Source organism: Colletotrichum phormii (assembly GCF_030913505.1).
Source record: "Colletotrichum phormii strain CBS 102054 chromosome Unknown BDP81scaffold_18, whole genome shotgun sequence".
NCBI lineage: Eukaryota > Fungi > Ascomycota > Sordariomycetes > Glomerellales > Glomerellaceae > Colletotrichum > Colletotrichum phormii.
Window position 1 is genome coordinate 138,603 of NW_026851460.1, and position 15,906 is coordinate 154,508.

Here is a 15,906-nt window from a genome sequence, read left to right on the forward strand (position 1 = left end):
CCGCAAGCATGGGTTTAGCGCAATTGACCCCTCAGACTATCGTGATCGTCTCTTCCTCGACATGTGCGAACCAGTTTCGGAGCGGATATTCTTCTGTGCGACAGAAGCCGATACGGCGGAACTCTTGCTGCTGGTCCGTCGGCTCTAGCAGCAGCCCGTACCAACGGCTTGGCTCCTTGGCTCTTCTTGATACCTGTAAGTAGTAGAGAGGCTTATCGATCCCGCGATAATCCGTGTCGAAGACTGCTAATCCGACCATGACCCCGTCTTCTTTGAGGAAATCAATAGCTAACTCCTTCCGATAGGTTGAAAACCTCTGATAACCCGGAGCTGCCGGATGTTCTCTTGGATCAGCCCGTCTGAGTTTTCCTTTCAACTGCAGGTATCCTGATCTCAACATGCCTCTCGAGTCCAGGCCGAGTGGCATCGTCTCTGCTTGAACGATCCTCACGGTCACCTCCATCTCGTTCCCCGAGGGCAGAATGCTTGCAACTTCGGGCATTGTGACAGCGCCTTCCAGAGACGCCCAACTCCAACTCGGGGCGCGGAAGCCATCAGACGGAGCTTCAAGCCAATTCTCCCTTCTCCTCCAAAGCAACCCATAATGCAAGTGGTTCTCCCATAACCCGGCAAGGTACCGTTGCCCGGTACATTCCCCCATCACTTTGGCAAGACCGGAAAGCGCTGGCAGTCTATCATAAGACTTGGCGATGCCTCTGCTGCTGTATGCCGACACCATATCGTACCAGTCCCACACGAACTCTGATGTCGATAGGCGTCCTTGCGCGAAGGGGTATGAAAGGTGAAGGCGTTCGTCCCATACGAGCTTTTGCACAGTGAATGCATCAGTCGGAACCCCATCTTCTGCCAGACGAGATTCCCGGCATTCCCAGAGAAGTTGATCCGAGTCATAGTGTATCATTCGCGCAGATAGAAGGCGTTCCTGGGTCACCCATGCTCGTGTATGTAGGATGCTTTGGGGCAGATGGCTGAAGTCACGCGGTCGAGGTCGTATGAACACTGGGATAGACTCAGTTCTATCACTAGTTTTCCGAGTACATTTGACTTGAACATGGTTTGAAGTCGAACGTGGCAAGAAGCAACCCCCCGTCGAGTCTGCGGAGGCTGAGGCTGCAATGGTCAGATATGATGAGGCATAAATGGTGCCCATCTTGACGCTCTCGAGTTCCCAGTCTTCTTTGGAGTCCTGCAAAATGCAGAGCGAGTCGATCCATATGTATTGCACACCAAGCGATCTCGTTATCAATACTGCGTCCCGAAACGTCGGAGGCAAGATGGACAGTGGCAATGACTTGATATGGTCATTGATGGTCTCGCTGGTGGTACGGATGACAGGATGAGAGCCCCAGCAGTGACTCAATGTCATATAGCGACCAGCTTCTCCGTTCGTAATAGTGAGCTGAGGTTCCTTCACTCCCTCGACACCGACATCTACAACTCGTGTAGGTAGAGTCGTAGGTCCTGAATGGCAGCTATGCTTTTCGTCACATTCACGGACCCAATCTTTCACGAGATTAATCTGCTCAGAGGGAGGCTTGATAGGTCTGCCTACGATGGATTGCTCCAGGCTGGCAATTTCGTCTTTGGGGTAGAAGCTGAAATAGCAGTAAGCTCTCGGGCTCAGGCGATCGCAACGAACTTTGACCCAAAATAGACCAAGAGACTCGTAGTTCTCATCTGTGTACTGAACACCCCGTAAGATAACAGGCGAATCTGGGTCATTCCAAGCCGCTTGGTCAACACTGACTCCCTCGCTCTGGAGCTTCTCGATGATGGATCTATGGAAAAGTCGACACAGATCGCATGAGGAGATATTTCGCTCAAGGTCGGCAATTGAAGAATGAAGACTAATGTCTTGGACTTCGTCTTCGTCGTCAACTAGGTCGGCAAGATCGAGCTGACAGCAATCTTGACAAAGAGACATAGCTGAAGGCTCGTGGACGGCAACATGTTTTGACAGAGGCCACAATGAAAAAAGGAAGAGTCGAGTTTTGAGGGATTTACTGGGACGCCCCGCTGCAAACCGACAGCTCCAGGGCGCCATCGGTGGTGAATGATTCAGGAGCCTTGGAGTTCATGCAGCTCTGCATATGCGCACCGCAGGGTTACATTCAGCTGGCGTATCGTCTGCTCCAATCAATTCACTGGATACTTAACTTTGAGTTCAACTGAAATGCCTGGAGCGTATGGAAGCACCAAGAAACATGGACTGCCGAATCGAAAGAACATTTAGCCACTTGGTAGAAGTCTTGGACTCAAGAGGTCTGCGTGAGCTTCCGCGGGGGAAGATTGTTGGCAGCAACCATGGGATCGAAAGCGATGATCGTCTTTGGTCATTCTCAACTCCTCCTTGAACCCGACGGACCGAAATTTTCCGGACACATTGCTCGAGTTCTCTGCAGAAGAGATACGCGACCCCCATAGTCAGCGTCCAAGATGCGGCCGGTAGCTCACGGTGTTTGAGGTTGAACTTGACACACATTCTCTCACAATCGTATTGATGCTCTTCCCATCAGTTCTAGACAAGAGAACCTGCTGGAAGTTCTGTCAAAATAGATCAGAAAGTGGCTGAAGGCAGGGTTAAAACCCATTCTGAGCTCCCTCGACCGGAGGCGCTCCTTTCAGCCCGAAGCAATCGAACATGACTGGCTATCGCTCAACCCATGACTTTGGGATTTAATTTTTAGCTGCATTGGAAGCTTCTTCATTAATGGGGAAGCTGGCGAGCTTATATACTCACGACAGCACTGCGTTGAAAATTCCATGGACGCATTGGCATGTCATATGACGAGAACGATAATAGCGAAGATAGAAATCGTATTGCCAACTGAGTCAGACTGATTTGGTTGGGAGGGACCCTCGTCGGAGTTGGGAAGTTAGACATCCCACAGGGCACTAAACTATTCCCAGTTCGCGGTTTAATTCTAACTTCGTCGTATGCGCGCACAACGCCGGATAAACTGTCTTACTAAATGAGAAGTTCAAGAGTTTTGGATCGTACTTGGCCATCGAATTTCTCAGACTTTTCGTATCTTGCAAAACTTTTCAAAAGTTCTTTGACGTCCCCAAGCTAGCAAAATTATCCCACAACCATCCCACCGGTCTTCAGGAATACTCTCTTGAAAACAATAGTAGGCATTAAACTAGCCCTTCTTCGAGAAAGAAACTTCGGTGTCTAATTTGAAGATCCCGAAGACGGAGGCTAAACGCTTTTAGCCTATAAGGCGTATTATCAAACCTTTGCGATGAAGTCTTGAGTTACCTCGACAATTGGACTAAACACGAGCTGAGGTATCCTGAAGATAAGAAGGCGATGATTTCATCTCTTTCTTCAAATATCCATCATCTCACTCACATATTCACTCAACCATTAGTATCATAGCCCGATCACCATTGTTCACTACCAAAATGAAGACATCGAACCTCATTACCGCCCTTGCCCTCGGCGTGATTGCTTACGGGATGCCTGTCACCGAAAGTCTCGCTACCGAAGAGATCAAGCAAGCAGGCAAGAGCCAGACCCATTTACTGTTTGTGTAGAAGCCAACTGACAATCTTCAGCCCCGGATTCTTGGAGTCCTGCGCCAGCTGATCCGATCATTCTCGGGGGGCTTGCTTCTATCGCCATGACCAGTGGGTGTCACCTAACCCATGATCAGTGTAGAACAAGTTCTGACGCGTTGTACTAGATGCTGAGCCCCTAGCCGGCGACGTCGACGTCAATATCAAGGAACGTGGTAACGCCCCCGTCACCATCGCCGGTGCAATCTTCCATCCCGCCTGGCTTCCTCGAGTCCGTCCTGCCGCCCAGGCTATCACGGTTGCAGGCCATGCGGTCTTGATGACGGCTTGGGTCGATGCCCAGAACCGCATTTGCATCATTCTCGATGCAGCTTTCCCAGGTAGACCATATCCTCAAGTCCAGCATTTTCGCGTCATGACCTTGCGCTGATGTTATTTCTGATTAGGTATCCACGGAACCATCACGGCTGGTGTGCAGAATCTGCACAATCACCTAGGTGTTCTGCCTCATATCTTTGAGCTGGGAAAGACCTACGTCGCTTCGGACAACGGGGGCGAAATCGAGCCTGCCGATACCTGGCAATGGTTCTGGTTCAAATGAGTACAATCAACGGCGGCATAGCTTGGGTCCTGTTATAGGAGACCGGCTGCCATATTATCTTTCAAGATAAATCGGAGAATTATCATCCGGCGCATCGTATTAGATAGTAGATAGTGAGGACCAGCGAAGGTATCTATCCTAGAGCTCGTCGTGATAGTAGATATCAACATGCTACTAATTGAGTGTTTACTACAATAAAATCTTTCAAGAATTCGATGATGCTCGGGTAAGTTGAAGTTCGACAGGCGAGTGCTATCAACTCACACATGCATTTAATTATGCAATGTGACAAGTATAACTCACGGACGTGCTGTTATACACTAAAAAGCCGTCGAATTATTCTTCATTCAGATTCGATGTTGTTGAATTTGTGGATATGAGTTCGTTAAAGCGGCTTGAGCTCTGACCACTGTCTCAATGGCCAAATTATGTCTCCCCACTTGTCGTATTCTCATGTGTACCTTTTGGCACAAGCCCACAGTCCGTTTGTTGAACTAGAAATACGCTCACACTTGCAGTTCTGTGCTTTATCTACCTCAAGAGTCAAGACCTGGTACTTAGCTCGAGAATATCTATATCATTCACTACAGCAAGTGTTTCTGAGAGCTCTGATGACGGTTCTGAAATAATTGAGTAGAGGCTCTTTTAGTGATAGCCACTCTCTTGTTTGCTTCGTCGTGTGTTGCTTAGATAGTCCAGTTCATATGAGTAATTCAATCGAGTGCTGTCGTGAAAATAGAGAGCGGGTGATGTAGACAATGCCAAACATAAGTACTTAAGCTATTGTCAAGGTCAAGTTGAACGACCATGCCCGCAGCCTTACTAGGCCAAATGACTACCCAGACAGTGGACCAGTATCAGAACTTCAGAAGTTGCACAGCTTTGCTGCATCCTGACTGATTTATATCGAGCTAATTCTGAGATTCTGAATTCTCGGAAAGACATAAAGCTCAGTCGTTCTGACAGAATGCTATTGATTCCCGTTTCGAAACTGTTGTCAAAGCCATGCTTTCAATTGCTCTCAAGTGCGTTTCATTGAAAGTTGGCTGACTTCAAGGCCTGATTAGAAGAGCTTGCCATTGATTAACGTATCTCTCGAGGTTGAAGGAATTAAACTCGAATTGGGAGATGGAAATCGTTGCATCCCGGCGATTCTGAAGTGATTTCTGCATGTGATGGCAGCAGCTTGTGCTAGAGGAAAAGATATGAGCTGCAACGAAGGTGACGAAGGTCTATGATCTACCTAAGGTATGTTGTAGTCTGATTGATAATCGTGCAGTGGACTCTAACGCTGTTTGTAAAACTACCAAGTGAATTGGCGGTCAAACTTGCATGTCGAAGCGAACGCGAGCACGCGAGTCAACTGTAGACTTAAATTTCCCCGCATGCTCGATTGGGACCTCTTCCGTCGGCGAACAGCGCAAGCGCTCGCCGACTTGCGCCAGTAATTATTGCCGACCGGACTTCATGGGTAGCTCGCATCGGCTACAGTAACTTCCGAGCCCAGAGTCGCATCAATTCAACGGCAACATTTGCATGCTGAGAGTTTGACTTGAATTCGACAACAAAAAGGCGAAGCTAAGGAGTCAGCAAACTCTTGGCTTTCTATTGCGATGCAGTGCTGGGTGTGATCAGCGGGAGAGGGGCTTTCGGCTCGACGTGACCGGTCTCGTATTCCGTGTAGATCAGATTTCTGTGAAATCCTCAGACTCTGTGAGGCTCTTCGAGACTCTTGGCCGGGCTGTGCATGTTAGAGGACGTCTTTCAATGCTATGGCTCCGTCTTGAACAATGGCCATAGCATGGCGTCATAACATATGGACAGAAGGAAGATTTTCCAGTGGAAACGACAGCTCTTTTAGCCAAGAAACAAAGTCCCACACAATTCAACAGCTTTGCAACACGATCTCGCCCCTGAGTCAAAGCGCGTGCGGGAAACGGTGCGGAGGATGGTGAACTCAGGACAGGAGCTTACTCCCGCCCGAACGCCGATGAGCAACCAAAAGGAAGCTGGAAACAGTTGTTAATCGGGTGGAGTTGCCCCCGCTCCAAGTGATTGCCAGCTGGATGTCGCGAGAGGTGATGAGAGGTAATGATAGGGAAAGTTTTGGCGAGGTCGTATCAACCGCACACGTGCTCCGCCTGACCTTCCATTCAAGCTCCTGATATGCTGCCGACGACATATCGGAGAACTTTTTCGTTTGTCCGTTGCCAATTAGGATTCGAAACCCCTCTTACTGCCTGACTGTTGGCTTGTCTCCAGTGCGAGAAACAGAAGCAAAACCCGCGCCATCTAGACTCTTGTCTGTCATGTACGGCTAAACCTTCCCCTCTTCTCGAAAACTCGTCTGATCCTACCATCATCTCGTTTATTCTTTGCTCGAATATCCCTTGTTCACCCCTGTCTCTACTAAGATTTCTGCCGATCCCCAAGCTAGTCTTCATCTTTCTCGCCTCCTCCTTCCCGTTTTCTGCAAGCTTCACACCTCTAGCTACTCTTGATAATCAACCTGTGAATGCTCTCTTAAACTGCCAAGCCTGCATCATGTGCTGTTCGTTGGTTTCTGAGGCTGACCTAGGCCGCATCCCGGCGGGTCATCTCTCCACACACACGGTGCTATGCCTGCTTGTTTAAGCTTGTCAGGACGATTTTCCGGCCCCAATCTACCTAATTCGGGCTTATCAGATGAGATCAGAAATATCGGTTCCTCAGTAATATGTCTCCTGGAGTGTGGCAGTGCTGGTCCGGCCGGGGTTTGAGTTCTTTTGCTTTTGCCGTTCTGTCGGAAAGTGGAGAGCTATGATGAAGGTGAGGCTGGATGGCCATGCTTGGGAGAGGTAGCCCGGCGAAAGCTGCCCTCGGAAGAGTATTCATATTCTCTGGGCGCCACTTATTCGGCACGTCTTGCTTTCGAGCTCGACAGCACTTTCTCTTTTTCTACCGGGCCGTACATGACATCCCTTCATGATGGCTGACAAGTTTCTCAGCCCCAACCCCCCACATGCGGACTCCCGTTCGCGGGCCACGAGTGATGCCGATACCATTGCTCCGGATGGGTCCAACCCGTTTCTCACGCCGTCCGGCACAACCGCTACGCCTAGTACTGCTGGTGCGAGCCTCGACCTAGAAGACGTTGAATCGTCTTTGAGGCCCGACCCTGGCACGAAACGCGACTTTCACGTGGACAACAACCCATTTGCCTTTTCCCCTGGGCAACTCAACAAACTGCTGAACCCCAAGTCAATTTCAGCACTCAGAGCGCTCGGCGGGCTCCGAGGCATTGCTCGTGGCGTTCAGACCGACGTACGAAGCGGCCTCAGCGTTGACGAAGCAGGCGTCAGATCCAGAATCAGCTTCAATGAAGCAGTCGACAGCCACGACGACAGCAAACCGGCTTCGCCATCAACCGAGAAGCATGTACCGTCTTCTGGGGCACCATTCGTGGATCGTACTCGCGTTTATGGTCGCAATGTACTGCCGCCAAAGAAGCCCAAGTCAATCTGGAAGCTGATGTGGATTGCGTTCAACGAAACGGTACTTATCCTCTTGACGGTTGCCGGAGTCATCTCTTTGGCACTCGGACTATACGAGACCCTCGGCGTGGAAAGGCCTGCAGGCGCACCGGCTTCCGTCGATTGGGTTGAAGGCGTCGCTATCTGCGCTGCGGTCATCATCGTCGTCCTCGTCGGATCCCACAACGACTGGCAGAAGGAGAAGGCATTCGTCAGGCTGAATACCAAGAAGGATGACCGTCAAGTCAAGGTCATTCGCTCCGGAAAATCAGTCATGATCAACGTCAACGAGATCCTTGTGGGCGAGGTGCTCCATTTGGAGCCTGGCGATATGGTTCCCGCTGATGGCATACTCATTGAAGGACACGAAGTCAAGTGCGACGAATCTTCGGCTAGTGGCGAATCCGATGTTCTGAAGAAGACTGCTGGCGATCAAGTTATGAAGCTTCTGGACTCAAAACACAACAATCATGACGACCTGGACCCCTTTATTATCTCAGGATCCAAGGTTCTTGAAGGTATGTCCTCCATTCCTCAATCCTTAGACTAAGCTAACAGACCGCAGGCATGGGAACCTACGTTTGCACCTCCGTTGGTGTCCACAGCAGCTTCGGCAAGATCATGATGTCCGTACGATACGATATCGAAGCCACACCTCTCCAGAAAAAGCTCGAGCGGCTTGCTATCGCCATCGCCAAGCTCGGTGGAGGTGCATCGGCTCTGATGTTCTTCATTTTGCTTTTCAGATTCGTTGCCAGTCTCCCTGGTGATGACAGATCGCCCGCCGACAAGGCATCAACCTTCATGGACTTGCTTGTCGTGGCCATTGCTATCATTGCTGTTGCAGTACCTGAAGGCTTGCCGCTGGCCGTCACCCTTGCCCTCGCGTTCGCTACCACGAAGCTGCTGAAGGAGAACAACCTCGTTCGCGTTCTTCGATCTTGCGAAACCATGGGTAACGCAACAACCATCTGCTCGGATAAAACAGGCACTCTGGTATGATTAACCTTCTCTGACGTGAAATGACAATCAGCTGACGAGGGCACAGACAACAAACAAGATGAAGGTTGTGGCTGGCACCTTCTCCACCACCAGCTTCACAGCTCTGGCTCAGTCCGACAACGAGAAGACCTCGGGGACCCCTCATGTAACTGTATGGGCTGCTGGCTTACCTACAGGAACCAAAGAACTCATCGTTCAGTCGGTTGCCGTAAATTCCACAGCCTTTGAGGGCCAAGAGGATGGCCAGGCAACTTTCATCGGATCCAAGACCGAGACAGCCTTTCTCCAATTGGCGAAGGATCACCTGGGTCTTCAATCACTTGCTGAAGCCCGCGCCAACGAGCAAGTCGTGCAGATGCTTCCCTTCGATTCCGGAAGGAAATGTATGGCCGCAGTGATCAGACTTCGTGACGCCTCGAAGGGATATCGTGTACTGGTCAAGGGTGCCTCCGAGATTATGCTTCAGTACTGTTCGTCCAAAACTCATCTGGAGACTTTGACCGAGGAGCCCATAACGGTCACTGAGAGAAAGTCACTCGAATCAACCATCAACGAATACGCTCGCCGGTCCCTCCGGACCATTGGCATCGTGTACAAGGACTACCCCCAGTGGCCGCCTGTAAATATGCCTTCAGAAGATGGACACGTCAAGCTCGAGGCCCTGCTGGCACCATCTGACCTGGTATTCCTAGGCATTGTCGGAATTCAAGATCCCGTCCGAGAAGGTGTTCCCGAGGCGGTCAGGCTTGCGCAGCATGCTGGTGTCACTGTCCGCATGGTTACTGGCGACAACATTGTCACCGCTCAAGCTATCGCGACCGAGTGCGGTATCTTCACGGGCTCTCAAGGGGTGATCATGGAAGGACCGGCTTTTAGGAAGCTTTCCGACGAGGACATGAACAATATCCTTCCTAAGCTACAGGTATTGGCTCGTTCATCTCCTGAAGACAAGCGGATTCTCGTAACGAGGTTGAAGGCGCTCGGGGAGACGGTCGCTGTCACAGGTGACGGTACGAACGATGCCCCGGCCCTGAAGGCTGCAGATGTTGGCTTTTCTATGGGTATCTCGGGTACTGAAGTCGCCAAGGAGGCCTCCGCGATTGTGCTTATGGACGATAACTTCGCTTCAATCGTGACTGCACTCAAGTGGGGTCGTGCAGTCAACGATGCCGTTCAAAAGTTTCTCCAAGTAAGTTTCTGTTCACATGATGCGATCAATCACCTGGCGGTCGCTTCCGAGGACAGCTCTCAGTACCAGGTCACTGACTCATTGTCGTGTAGTTTCAAATTACCGTCAACATCACTGCCGTCCTACTGGCATTCATCACAGCCATGTATGACCCTCACATGGAGCCGGTGCTGAAGGCTGTTCAACTGCTTTGGGTCAATCTTATCATGGACACTTTTGCCGCGCTGGCACTTGCAACGGATCCTCCGACGGACAAGATTCTTGACCGACCTCCTCAAAGAAAAGATGCTCCCTTGATTACAATCAATGTAAGTTCACTCCTGTCGCTGGCCCCTGCGAGCATAGCTAACGACCGACTTTAGATGTGGAAGATGATCATTGGACAAGCTATTTTCCAACTTACCATTACACTCACACTTTACTTCGCTGGCCCCGAGATCCTCAACTTTGACAGAAACAGCGAGGATCAAATGCTGCAACTCGATACAGTCATTTTCAACACATTTGTTTGGATGCAGATCTTCAACGAATTCAACAATCGGCGACTTGATAATAAGTTCAACGTTCTCGAGGGCGTGCACCGCAACCAGTTCTTCATCTTCATCAACCTCTTGATGGTCGGTCTCCAAGTTGGAATCGTGTTCATCGGCGGTCGCGTCTTCGAGATTAAGGAAGGTGGCCTCGATGGAACTCAGTGGGCAATCTCCATCGTGATTGCGCTCATGTCTTTGCCCTGGGGTGTGCTGGTCCGTATCTTCCCAGATATATGGTTCGAAAGGGTTGCTGTTTTCGTCGGAAAGCCTTTTGTGCTGGTGTACAGATTCCTTGGGAAGATGTTCGCTCCTGTTGGCCGGTTTACCAAGCGAAAGCGACGAGAGACTACCGCGGCAGACGAGGAAGTACCCGCTACGGTTGTGATCGCTCCCCCTGAAGAAAAGGGTCAATAGCTTGATGAAAGACCTACGGAGTATATGTAGGAAGTCGTATGGCATGCGAAAGGAAAGAAACGCGGCCTTTAACTCAAGACACGGCGTGTGTCTGTGTGAAAATCGCTTTTTAGCAGATGGTTTAGGTTGACAGTCTTGTGGTATTCTTCAAGATGCCATCGATGGTGTCTTATTTACAGCGAGTGACTGGGTTAGCGTAAAAGCAGTGGGACACATGACGACTTCGGACTGGAAAGACTGTCACTACTTAAAGTACTTAAGATAACTACAGGTAATCGTAAAAATAAGAGAATAAAAAGTAAAAACTTCAAATGACATGTTTCATTCAATCATGCTTGTTATGAAATCTAACAAATCTGAACAGCACAATTGAAATAGCGATGAAGGGGTGGACCAAGACTTCAAGGCATTCTCCGTCCACAAATGTGGCAAGGGCCGCTCGCCTCTGCTGTGAACTTCATACGACTGAATTCGTCGATTATTGAGTTTTCAGAAACGACAGCACCCTCGGTGAATATCATATAAGCTGCATTTATGCAAGACAACCTGCCACAATGAAGTTGGGATGGACGGTAACGGCCTGGCTGCTTTCATTCATAGGATATTATGGCTCTCTATAGCACCACTCATCAAAGTACCTTAGGTACAGCTTAAACAACGGCCTTGCACCGAAAATCACTCAACTCAACTGTCTCAGAACACGACTCATAATAGTGATTTGAACGGCCAGAGCCAACAAGTGAGCAAACAATGTGTACTCTAGGAGTTCTCAACTCCCTTAACTACAACAGGGAAACTTCCATCCGTAACTAGCTGGTCCGCGTTCCAGAACAGGAGATAGGTATCTTCCCACTCGGACGGCTTCGCCCAGAACTGTGCCTCCAGCTGTAAGTTGTTGTTGTACACGAGCTGCGTCGCGAACAATGCCCATCCATAGGTAGTCTGGTTGACAGTGACTGCCTGAGGGGTTTGAGTAAGGCCCATTGTATTATCATCGCTGTCAGTGATGGTCAAAGGGCCGGCAGATGTTCCGTTCACGAACATGCCGTTAACCTTCCAGTTCTCTCCCGTGGTGGGTGGGAGATCCCAAGTGATCGGGGCAAGGTTGGCATTGGCGTCGTCAGGGGTCTGAGTGATGTATAGGTAGCCTTTGTGATGAATGGAAGTCAGCAATTCGGTTTTGTCATCATAAGATTCCCGCAAAACAGATGGCCGGGGGTTCATACCGTCATCCAGTCCATAAGCAATAGGCCACGAAGATGAGTTTGTTCCGTAAGCATAGAATGTTGCGTTTGTTTCGGCCTTGCGTGTCAGAGCCCTCCCGGATAGGGGCTAGTAAGAGGTAGTAAGGAGTCCAAGCAACAAAGGAGCAGCTCAGATATATATACAGCGCAGGGAGTACACGTCGAGGGAGGAGCAGATTTCAGTAATTCATCATTCTACCCCTAACTGCAGTTGGCCTCTGAGAGCTTCCACCCTGCGTCAACATCCCAACTTGACATTGCGCTTGACGTTGACGTTCCACGAAGGAGAGATGGCCGAGGCACATGTGAGACCGGTCTGCAAAAGCGCGAGAACTCCAACCTTGGAAAAATACATTGTATGAAGAATAATCTGTAACGACTGGACGTGGTGGTATGTAATCTTTGAATGAGACCGTAGGCTAGAAGGATAGGACACGGCCGGGTTAAGTGAGAAACGAAAGGAACAGAGCACGTAGATGTCGCCTCACATAACAGATACTGTTGGTATCACAGGCGTGATACATTTCCTCATGAGAGTGTATCTTCGGCAACAATCACGTCGATGTCCGTGATAATTGCTGTTGTTTTTCTTGTTACTTCCTATTTTACATTGTGGGCAGGGGTCGGTCGAAGTAGGTGGTGACGGCCTGGGTGGTTGCCCCACCTTAACCGGCCGTGATGACTAAGCCGGTTGTCCCACTTCGCCCAGGGCAGGTGCCAGCCAGCCCACGATACCTGCCCATTGCTCCTTATCAGCCTTGCCGTTCCGACAGATACTTTCCAGGTTGAATTAACCCTTAAAGACCGCGGAGTTTACCACTTACACCCAACCCACAAGGAGATGCTAAGCATTCCCCCCCACAATGCCCATTTTGAGATGCCGCTTGCCCGGTGATCGTCGTTGGTTCTTTTGGCAAAGAGGGGCGGTTCCGAGCTCGTAGACGCAATCGATGCCCACCCTCGGGAAGCACAGACAGCAAAAATAAACAAGTCAGACTTGTCAAAGTTGTGGGTTTATTCCTGACTAGGAAGGCTCTGATGTTTTTACCCCTGGAGAAATGGGGCCGTGCCGGGATCCTACATCTCAACTTCTCTTGCGGCTGTCATTCTTCCAACGTTGCGGTTGCTGGTCAGCCTTATTGCGCGGCTTAAGGTAAGTTGCTAGATCCATCATCACCCGCATCTCATTTAACGGCGAATCAACCATAATGCCCACGGCCACTCTGGAAATAGACAGACCCGTCTAACCCGTTCTCACAGCCCCACTGATGCAGGCTTTCTTCTTACCTCACCGGCCGGTTTGACGTGTAGTCGACGTGTAGTCCATCGCGGCCTACCGGGCTGAGGAGTTTATCCCAGCGCGGAATCACCGTACTATGTGGGACAACTTAGTCTCTGCCAGGCAGAAACTCTGTTTGCACCCACATGACGATAGTCATCTTGCTCCGCATGACGCCAGAACCGACGGCAAAATCCGTCTGCTATTGCTGCTCACCAAAGCCCACATCCCGCATCATGAAAGGGGGAGAGAATCAACTGTCCAGAGTTTTTGCAAAGAGCTTGATGGAGACGTCAAATATCTAGGGATGGCCCCGACTTCTGAGCATTCGTCTCGGCCCCAAAGTACGCACCCAAGACCAGCAGGCGTGGCAGATCTTGTTGTGTCTTTCAAACACTCTTTTACTTAATTGACTTAAACACTCGCTTCTTACAAGTTCGACTGTGTACTAATAGTTTCGTTATTACCCAAACAATTATCATCACGATGGTTCGCGGAAAGCTTCTCGCCACCTGGGCGATAGCTGCCATCACCGGCGCCACGGCAGCTTGTACGTCAAACAGACACCAGACCGCTGATGCAGCCGCAAACGCATCACCAGTCTCCGAGAGTGTTGCCAGCCCTAGCTCGCCCAGTTCATCTGACTCATCTGGCTCGCCTGGCTCCAGTGCCGCCTGCGTCAACAGTCCTTCGGATAGAGCGTGCTGGACGGAAGGATTTGACCTATCCACAAACTACTACGATGAAGTTCCAGATACAGGCGTGGTGAGAGAGTACTGGTTCAATGTCGAGAACGGCACCGCATCTCCAGATGGCCATGAGATGCCAGTGCAACTCATCAATGGATCGTTCCCTGGCCCAACCATTATTGCTGACTGGGGTGACACTGTTGGTACGTACATACAGATACGAGCCTTCGCTGCGTCAACTTGCGGAGCTAACAGCGGAGTTGAATAGTTGTTCACCTGACCAACTCGCTGCAGACGAACGGAACCGGTCTCGATTTCTATGGTATCAGACAGAACTGGACCGATCAAATGGATGGCGTTCCTAGCATCACTCAGTGCCCCATCGCCCCCAACGACACTTATACCTACAAGTCGCGGGCTGTTGAATTTGGAACCGGCTGGTATCACTCTCACTTCTACGTGCAAGCTTGGGATGGAGTCTTTGGTGGTATCACCATCAACGCACCGGCCTCAGCGAACTACGATGTCGACTTAGGCCACCTCTTCCTCAATGACTGGTACCACGTGAGTTCAAATCTTGGATTTGTTGTAAAGAGAACCAGTAATTAACTTTTCCCACTCAGCAAACTGCGGATGAGCTTGTTACCAAAGCAGCCACGGGAGGGCCCCCAACAGCAGTCAACGGTCTGATCAACGGTACCAACACCTTCAACGACACCATGGGCTCCAGGTTCGAAACGGTGTTCGAAGCCGGGACCAGGTACCGCCTTCGCCTTGTCAATGCCGCTGCAGACAACCATTTCCGTTTCATGATTGACAACCACACCATGGAGGTTATTGCAACGGACTTTGTGCCGATTGTCCCATACAATGCCACCCAGCTGAGCATTGGTATGGGTCAGCGCTACGACATCATTGTGGAGGCCAAGGATCTTACCGATGGCGACTTCTGGCTACGATCTATCGCACAGGAGTCTTGCTCCGAGTCTGATGCCGTTGACGATGTCAAGGGCATCATTCGATACTCCAACTCGTCCACCTCAGACCCCACGACCTCGGCGTACAGCTACACTGACTCATGCTTGGATGAGGCATCCTCCAACCTGGTGCCTTACCTTCCCATTAATGCGTCTGACACTTACATCAGCGCTGACGAGAAGGTTGCCGTCGAAGTCACAGACAACGCACTTCTCTGGACGATGAACAAGACTTCCATGCATACCCAGTGGGAGTATCCTACCGCCATGCAGATTTCACAAAAGAACTCGACTTGGCTCACCAAGCAAAATGTCATCCACCTGCCTGATGCTGACAAGTGGGTGTATATGGTCATCCACTCGCCTTTTGCCCAGGACCACCCCATGCATCTTCACGGCCACGATTTCTGGGTTCTGGACTCTGGATACGGCAACTTCGACAGCGATCAGGCTGATCGCCTGACCTTGGTAAACGCTCCCAGAAGAGATGTAGCTATGATGCCTGGTAGTGGATACTTGGTCATCGCATTCAAGACGAATAACCCTGGTGTAAGTATTCGATCATACCAGCTGTCTTCAAGATTTTCAGATCACTGACCGACATTCTATTCAGGCTTGGTTGATGCACTGCCACATCGCGTGGCACACCTCGGAAGGCTTCGCCGTGCAAATCGTTGAGCGCGAGTCGGAGATTACCTATGACACGGATGTGCTGAACCAGACATGCACCAACTGGATGAACTACGTGGTCCAATCTGACTTGAACCAATATGATTCCGGTGTCTAAGCTTCAAATTCATTAATGTTTGTTGAATAGTAGTAGTCATCCTCAAGGCTCGAAGAAGTCCAACTCTGATAACAACGGATAGAGAAGACAGAGGATAGTCCATGATGTAATAGCAGCTTAACGCCTAAGCATCTTT

General features: G+C 50.3%; 5 protein-coding genes across 5 annotated transcripts; 3 read left to right on the plus strand and 2 right to left on the minus strand.

Moving 5' to 3' along the window:
• Positions 1-31: 31 nt before the first annotated feature.
• BDP81DRAFT_452347 (heterokaryon incompatibility protein) lies at positions 32-1,945 on the minus strand (the record flags this gene model as incomplete). Its single annotated transcript, XM_060592737.1, has 1 exon — positions 32-1,945. One exon carries the CDS (start codon positions 1,943-1,945, stop codon positions 32-34), a length of 1,914 nt encoding a protein of 637 aa, XP_060441848.1.
• A 1,484-nt stretch (positions 1,946-3,429) lies between these two features.
• Positions 3,430-4,144, plus strand: BDP81DRAFT_397147 (uncharacterized protein; the record flags this gene model as incomplete). Its single annotated transcript, XM_060588278.1, has 4 exons — positions 3,430-3,499; positions 3,583-3,654; positions 3,711-3,923; positions 3,990-4,144. 4 exons carry the CDS (start codon positions 3,430-3,432, stop codon positions 4,142-4,144), a joined length of 510 nt encoding a protein of 169 aa, XP_060441849.1.
• Positions 4,145-7,111: 2,967 nt separating this feature from the next.
• Positions 7,112-10,794, plus strand: BDP81DRAFT_463462 (calcium-translocating P-type ATPase; the record flags this gene model as incomplete). Its single annotated transcript, XM_060594023.1, has 5 exons — positions 7,112-8,174; positions 8,222-8,652; positions 8,705-9,847; positions 9,940-10,155; positions 10,210-10,794. 5 exons carry the CDS (start codon positions 7,112-7,114, stop codon positions 10,792-10,794), a joined length of 3,438 nt encoding a protein of 1,145 aa, XP_060441850.1.
• A 699-nt stretch (positions 10,795-11,493) lies between these two features.
• BDP81DRAFT_408845 (uncharacterized protein) lies at positions 11,494-12,586 on the minus strand. Its single transcript, XM_060589059.1, has 3 exons — positions 12,295-12,586; positions 12,021-12,126; positions 11,494-11,942 (listed from the first exon to the last, which is right to left on the minus strand). Exons 1-3 carry the CDS (start codon positions 12,391-12,393, stop codon positions 11,554-11,556), a joined length of 594 nt encoding a protein of 197 aa, XP_060441851.1. The 5' UTR covers positions 12,394-12,586; the 3' UTR covers positions 11,494-11,553.
• A 1,217-nt stretch (positions 12,587-13,803) lies between these two features.
• Positions 13,804-15,770, plus strand: BDP81DRAFT_326833 (extracellular dihydrogeodin oxidase/laccase; the record flags this gene model as incomplete). Its single annotated transcript, XM_060585093.1, has 4 exons — positions 13,804-14,209; positions 14,275-14,570; positions 14,630-15,532; positions 15,597-15,770. 4 exons carry the CDS (start codon positions 13,804-13,806, stop codon positions 15,768-15,770), a joined length of 1,779 nt encoding a protein of 592 aa, XP_060441852.1.
• Positions 15,771-15,906: the final 136 nt, after the last annotated feature.